This window comes from Seriola dumerili, unplaced genomic scaffold (assembly GCF_002260705.1).
Source record: "Seriola dumerili isolate Sdu_G_001 unplaced genomic scaffold, Sdu_1.0 BDQW01000056.1, whole genome shotgun sequence".
Lineage (NCBI taxonomy): Eukaryota > Metazoa > Chordata > Actinopteri > Carangiformes > Carangidae > Seriola > Seriola dumerili.
The window spans coordinates 1,912,338-1,920,388 of record NW_019174311.1 but is presented as its reverse complement, the minus strand read 5'-3'; the positions used below and the strand labels follow the sequence as shown (position 1 = coordinate 1,920,388).

General features: G+C 42.1%; 1 protein-coding gene across 1 annotated transcript; it reads right to left on the bottom strand.

The window, feature by feature from the left end:
- Nucleotides 1-229: 229 nt before the first annotated feature.
- Nucleotides 230-7,171, bottom strand: LOC111219192 (protein FAM107B-like). The gene is made up of 4 exons (XM_022741806.1): nucleotides 7,150-7,171; nucleotides 4,766-4,868; nucleotides 2,252-2,393; nucleotides 230-349 (listed from the first exon to the last, which is right to left on the bottom strand). Exons 1-4 carry the CDS (start codon nucleotides 7,169-7,171, stop codon nucleotides 230-232), a joined length of 387 nt encoding a protein of 128 aa, XP_022597527.1.
- Between the last annotated feature and the right edge of the window lie 880 nt (nucleotides 7,172-8,051).

Sequence of the window (8,051 nt, the reverse complement as noted above, 5' to 3'; positions counted from 1 at the left end):
ACAAATATTTGACTTACACAAAACAGCAGGTGTAATTTCTTTATATAGCTATGAAAGCAGACTGTCTCCATAAGTATTGATGTATCTATATCTTAAAAGCCAGTATTAAATACATTTGTACTTATTGTTTCTAAGCTTTAACCATGTTGTTGTTCTTGCATGTTTGGGGCAGTAGATGTTGACTTTGATGAGAACAAGGTTCATTGTGGATGCATTCTTCTACAGCGTTTCAGAAATGCGCAGTCTTGTTCTGGATCACTGAGTGGATCTTTCTGAGGTTCTGTCGGACTCTAACAAACTCCATCAACTGGGCTTCCTCTTGTAGCTTCTCCTCTTGTTCCTTCGCCCTCTGACAAGAGAAAAAGAGAAGCATTGACACTACATAGTCATGTAGAGATGGAAAAGATCTTCAAGGCAAGGGTGAGGCATATAATGTGCACAGATGGATTGCTCTCTCTCTCTCTCTCTCTCTCTCTCTCTCTCCTGCCTCTTAAAAGGAAGAGCCAGGAGCTGCTCATGGTGGGAACTGTTAGGTCTCTGTAATCAATATTATAAAGAGTACGGTCTAGACGTGCTCTATTTGAAAAGTGCCTTACAATAACTGTTGTGATTTGGCGCTATATAAATAAAAATACTCTACTTGATGATAATGGTAGTTATATCTCACATCTTAGATGGACACAATAGTGAGTCAGATGACAAGGGCCATTCTCAGGGCGGGGCAAGGACGGCACCATCCTACAGCTAAGAATGGTTCGCCTACAAGTCACATCCTGACAATTTATTCACTCTTTATTTAAGCAGGCAGTCTCATTGAAATATTTTTTCCAAGAGAGACACGAGAACAAGAAGCAGTCAAAAGAGACAATCAACAACAAAGACTACTGAACTACATAATACAAGAAATTAAGAAACAAAGAACTTACAGTGGTCATAAAATATATCAAATAATAAAGATTTAAAATCTCCAAGAGAAATGTATGGTTTTAGGGCAGTTTGCAGTTTGTTCCATTTAAATGGTGCATAGTACCTGACACCAGTTCTGCCAATATTAGTGCGGACACGAGGGATATGGAGGGTTAGGTAGTTACTGGATCGTAGTTTGTGGATACTGGATTTAAATGAGAGAAGAGATGTGAGGTAGTTTGAAAGCTTTAACAGTAGAGCTTTATAAATGAATAATGTGAGATGACTGTTTCTTCTTGACTGTAGGGAAGTCCTGCCCACGATGAGATTCAGAGAACGATGAGTACAGTATTTGTCATTTGTGATAAAGCATAATGCACTGTGATGCATAAGGGTTTAAAAGCAGTGTGGATGGGGCACCATGACAATACAGAATGTCACCATAGTCAAAGACAGGCATGAAGGTTGACTGCACAATAGTTGTACAGCTGGAGGAAGACAGACATCTTGGAAAGGTGCAACGTATAAGATCTGGCCAGAATTTTTGTTTAAAATGTTCAAAAAATGAATTAACACTACAAACAGTATGTGAAGGAGCCCCAGTGATGATGTCATGACCAAAACCTTCATCTATTGTATTTCAGAGATATCTACTCAAATGAGCATGCTAACCAACTAGCTGCGTCCTGGGTCGTGTTGTAATACCACTTTATGACACTAGATGCTGTGTGAGTCAGTGTAGCGTCTAGTCTGCCCTCAGTCCCACAAAGAAGAAGAGCTTCCTCCAGAGCTTAAAGTTATGCTACAGCTCCCGACAAAAGAAAAAATCCTTGTATGTCAGTGAACTTTTAAGCACAGAACAAGATGACAGCTGTCCATGCCTACCTGAACACAAAGTGTAATGGATGAAAAATGTCTTCTCTGACTTTAGTTTTACCAGAACTGTACAACACCACCTAAAAATCATACTTATATAGCATGGTGGAATTTCAAGTCAGGCAGAACTACCACATTTGTGGACAGGGAAACAGTAAACAATGAAACTCTTCTGCTCCCACCTAATGGTGAAGTAAACCTTTGCTAAAATAGGATCTCAAGCTGCCTTGCTCGGAACATAGCTCATACTGCTGATTATGTGTAGAGAGCCAAACTGTAATATATCAAGTAACATTTTATCAACAGTTGCCCCATGGCCTTGGACCCTCACAGCTGTCTGCAGCTTATTCATGTTTTCCTTGATCTCTTAAGGCAGTTCGGTGAGTGTCCATTTGAATTAAAAGATTCAATGAAGGGCTTTCTTCTTCCATTGTTGATAACCTTATAACCTTTAAACAGAATCTATTACCTCAAGTTGTTTCTGCTGACGTCTCAAGAGCACATCTTCCAGAGGAGTCCTGCTCTGTCCCACCTCTTCCTGGTCACTCTGCACCCTCTTCCTCCTCTCTAGTACCTGCTGAAGCTCTGATCTGCTGCTCAGAGCCAGACCCCTTAGCCCATAGAGGAAGAGACAGCTGTAGTTAGACATGGTGGAAAAGCCAAAAGACAGGTGGCTCATAGACAGTATGACAGTATTACACCGCTTTCTGAGTCACTCAGCTGACCTGTGGCTGCAGCGTAATACAGTGCACTCCATAGGTGAGCTTGTACTTAGGAGTAAGGTAGTTCAGCGGTTGGAAAATGTAGTACCAAAGGAAAGTAGCCTACTGTTTTCACAGGAATATAAACTGCAGAAAATATTCTACGTGAAGCGTATTGAAACGGATATTGGATTGTTTTGGTGGAAAAAGTGTCTAAAACACGTTTTTTCTGTTGCACAGCAACACATAGCTCTGCCACTCTGCCAGGTGCTGCTGGTCAGCTTTCCTAACTGAGGGCACGTGAACAGAATCTACTGCAGGTAATGTACTGCCTATTCATGAGTACCTCACATAACCCCACGTCCAAAAACCCCAACTATCCCTTTAACATAGTGGCTCTTCAAGATGGTGTTTTAGCTTCTCTGATGCTATGCTCAGTTCTTTTTTTTCCAATATTCTTTAAATTTGAATGTTCAAACTGTCATTTTATTTAACAAAATAATTTACCCATACATCATGCTCATTGTGTTTTTGATATGGATTTCTGTTTCGAAGGTGTTTTGTTTTGATTTGCTGTAACCAAACAACTGGTCTCACTACTTCCATTCTTGTGTAAGTTTATTGAAAGGGCGGGTTTCAAGCAGGTCTCAGAATTCCTCTCATGGAATGATCTCCTCTAACCAAATCTGTTGGGCTTTAAGAATGTCCACTCCACTAAAATGGATCCGTTGTCTGTGACAGAAGCCCTGCAGCAAGAGCTGCAGCTCAGTCCTTGGTCCTTGGTTCTTATCTTGCTGGACATATCAGCAGCCTTTGATACAGTGAACCGCCAAATCCTGCTGTCTGGGCATCTCAGGCAAGGAACTTTCTTGGTTGATTCCTATCTCACTGTGCTTCAGTGTGTCATGGTAAGGACACGTCCTTATCCCGTCCCCTCCTCACAGGAGTGCCCCAAGAATCGTTACTGGGGCACCTCCATCCCAGCCAATCAGTCTCTCCATCACCATGGCAATATCAAAATCTCCTCTTCATCTCTTACCCCAACTAAGGTCTAGAGAAACCTGGGTGTCATGTTTGATGACCAGCTCTCCTTCTCTGACCATGTTTCATCCTTCTCCCAGTTTTGTGTCATTGCTCTATGCAACATCAGACAAATCAGGTCTTACCTGACTCACTACTCCACCCAGCTCTTGGTCCAGGCCATCTCTCACCTCGACTACTGCAATGCTTTTCTGGCAGGCCTCCTTTCACTCACAGTGAAACCCTTGCAGATGGTCCAGAATGCAGCTGCCTGTCTGGTTTTGATCAGCCCAAAAGGGCACATGTCACTCCACTACTCATCGATCTCCATTGGCTACCACTGGTCACCTGAATTAAATTCACTAAGTCACTAATGCTGCCTTCAGAGTGACTTCTGGGTCTGCACCATCTACTTCAGTTCAGTCATTCAGCCTTATGCTAGTTTTCACTGTATTCCTCCAATGAATGTCGTCTGGCATCACCATCCCTGCACACAAGACAGTCTCAGTCCAGACTGTTCTGGTCTGTGGTTCTCTGATGGTGGAACAAGGTACCAAAGTCTATCAGAGCAGGACGTCCCTCTCTATCTTCAAGAACCTGTTGAAGACTCCTCTCTTCAGAGAGCACCTCCTCTCCTAACACCTCTGACACACTAACATGTCGAATACGTAGTATGAACGTTCAGTTCACTTTCTTTGCGACTGCTGCCCCCCAAGTGGAAGTAATACAGGAATATTATAAACTTAAGATGTTAAAGTAGAGTAATGTGTTTTGTTGAAAACTCTTTCTGGTATGAATTTTGTAATCTGTGAGGTCAGATCAACAGACACAACACACAGATCCAGTACTTTCACTGGTACTGTGTTTGCTATCAGGACAAGCCAGTGGTGGAGCCAGGTCTGTCCTCCTATTAGGATATCACTTTACACTGCTTCAGGTTCCCATGGCCTGAAGGGCTGCAGCAGCATGGAGAGAAGGTGTATGATTGCAACTTTGTGAGAGAAAGAGACTCTCATGTATTCTTAATGAGAGCTGCTTTAGAGAAGAATGAGAGGAGAGAGGCCTTCGATGCATTTTGATGATGGACACAAAAGCAAATAAATTCTTACAAAAAGCTGAGTTAAGGTAGGTTAATGGCCCTTTGTTCATTGTCCTCATCTTACAAAGGAATAATGTTTGTTTGTAATGAAACCACATGAGAGGGTACCCATTCATAATTTAGAAAGGATGAGACCATATTGTTGCTCCTGTATGGTACCTACCTCTTGTGGGCCAGTAGCAGCTCCTTGTGAAGCTCATTGTGAGTCCTTAAAGTCTTGATGGGGTTTGAATGACCTGAAGAGGCTTCAGTGTGGACTCCGTTATCTGACAGAGAAATCACATCAGAACATCATCAGAACAGCACTGAGTACTCGATGATGAGGTTCAATAGCATTCCATCGAATCGAAATCTTTGTTTTGTTGACTTTGGAACATTTAAGTCAATCTGCAATGTATGCTGTTGATAACAGCATCGCTGACTTATCACACATTTGTCTATATTGACTGAGCACTTTATTAGGAACACCTGTCCCCCTGCTTATTCATGCAGTTATCCAATCAGCCAATCATGTGGAAGCAGTGAATAAAACGCTGCAGATCCAGGTGAGGAGCTTCAGGTAACGTTCACATCAAACGTCAGAATGAGGAGAAATGTGACTCGGTGACTTTGACTGTGACATGATTGTTTGTGTCAGACGCTGGTTTGAGTGTTTCTCAAACTGCTGATCTCCTGACGTATATGAACCACACTACGACAACAGAAGACCACGTCAGGTTCCACTTCCTGTCACCAAGACCAGAAACCTGAAGCTGCAGCAGACACAGACCCACGAACACTGGATAGTTGAAGGCAGCAGATGGTAGGGTCAGAGTCTGAATGCATGGAGCCAACCTGTCCAGGCTGGTGGTGGAGTCGTGATGGTGTGGGGAATGTTTTCTTCTTAATAACAATCAATCATGGTCTGAATGTCACAGTCTATCTGAGTATTGTTGCTGATTATGTTCATCCTTTCAAGGACACAGTTCACCATCTTCTAATGGCTCCTTCCAGCAGGATAATGCTCCATGTCTCAAACTGGTTTCATCAACATGACAGTGAATTCAGTGAACTGCGGATGACATGAAGAACTTAGGAACTACCCAGTGTTAGTGTGGTGTTCCTAATAAAGTGCTCACTGGCCTGTAGTGTCGGAGATGGAGGAAACAAAGACTAACAGAGTGTAAATGAAAGATTCAACACAGAATTCATTGGCTGCAGAGCTACATGAATCCAGTTATTTTACTAAGTGGGAAGCAGCTATCGTAACCAGATGCTGTTGATCAGTCTGACCTGGCTGTGCAGCAGGGAGAAGTTAAGAGACTGTATGAGGCTGCTCATGAATATGGTACAATCAGTCAGACAAATTCTGAACAAGATGCTACTGACATTTATGAACTGCTAAGATCTTAAAACAACAAAAAGAGTCTTGAGTAATAGTGTCACTTTCCTAACTGAATGCTGAGTAACATAATGACATGAGGAGGGTAATGAGTGATGTGTAATGGCTTACCCACGTTGTCACGTCCATCACAGATATCTGTGTTGTACAAGTTGAACTGACCTTTTCTGTGATTGTTGCTCTGCGGATGAGTGTTGTTCAGCTGGATGTCCTTATGTGTGTGAGTATTGTTGTTGGGTAATGAACCACTGATGGACATGATGGTTTAGAGTTGAGGTGATTCAGTTGGACAGGGGGTGGGATGGTGTGGAAGTGGTGGAGGACAGAAGGAAGCAGCAGCAGTCGTAGTCGTCAGAGCATGGAAACACTTGATAGATGGCGCCACCTGAGGACCTAACATGGAGCCCCAGCTGTTTCTGCATGCTGGGCAGCTGCTGAGAGGGGGGGGGGGGGTCATGGATCATCATATTCATCCATCCACTACAACCTCCTCCTGACGTGGACTTTGTCTCTCTGTATACTACATCACCGCACTTTTCCCTTTGCTACTGTCATAATTACTATGACCACTAGACATCGCCTGGCAACAAAACCTAACTATGGGTCATAATAACCTGCTGCACAGAGACCTTTTTTTATATGAGGACAGTCTCTGTAAAATGTATATTTGTCATGTCAGTGAGCAGGTGCACATGTACATGACTGGTCACAGAGCAGATAAACACACTGTGACAGTGTCAAAATGACCATCGAGCTCACTGAACAAGAACAGGAGAGAGAGCACGGAGAAAAGACCTGGTGTCAGGTTACACATCTAGAAAATGTAGAAACTGATGAAAGACCGGCTGCATAACAAGTATTAAACTATTAAAAAGAAAAACACAGTTGTGTCGCCTACACACTAGTAATTGTATGAATTTCCAAACGGCCCTGCAGTTGCTCTCTTGGTTTGTTTTTCATAATATTAATCACTGATGTGGGGAAAGAATTACAATATTTACAAAAATGACGAACTCAAAAAATGCATATGCTGCATGCTTCAATAATATCCTGATCATTGTGTGATCGTGCGTTTACAGAGCCTGTTGAAATGTAAAGAGGTCACTCCACTACACATCAAATAACACAGCAGAATCTACAGGAGAATAATGACAGTTCAGTCCTACCTGTGTCGTCCTGGTCCGTCATGAGAGGCTGTTGTCAGAGAACTTTAGCCATCGCGTGGAGCCGACACACACTGATACTACAGAGTAGTGTTACCTGAGAGCCTTCAGTGTGGCACTCACTCACTGTCTCCCTGTGGAAGACACAACAATGCTACACTAACAACTGAGCTTTTACCTGTTTCTATGTCTTATACAACTTTTATGATGTCATCGATCAATTCTGCAAATACACTGTGCACTGCTGCTGTGTGCATTACCACATAGTCTCATTTACTATTATCAAATTTATTATTTATGCACAACCAGTTCACCTCATGTAATTTACTTTACAAATAAATAAGTATATGTCTGCACTTATTTATATCTGCATATTTTATCATTGATAACTCAGTTCTTTCCTATGTTTTTTTGTTGGTGATAATGCTGTGTTGATGTTGATGCTGATAATGTTGTCCTGTCACAGGACACTTTTCACGTAGAACAGAACTAGACTCATGGTGGACAGCCATTTTTATTTCTGACATGATTTAATGAGATGTAGCCTCACATGTCTGAAAATGAGTTGATTGTTTAGTTTGGAGACAGACTCATGATAGATGAGAAAGAAACTTGAATATAAATAGTAAGCATCTGAATGCTGATGGTCTATAATCTAAACACACACTTCATTAACAAAATTCTGTAGTTTGTTTCAGGCATTCAAATTGTCGAAATACAAATAAACAAACATCCTGATGTAAATGAATGTCCTGTGCTCTACAACACATCTAACAGGTCAGCTGTCATGCACAGTCCATGTTCTCACTGTGACAGTTTGGACTAAATTAGCCGCCTGATGAATACTGAGCTCCATCACAGTTTCCTCTGAACTGCAGTTGATCACTACTGTTTGTAGCAAGGAC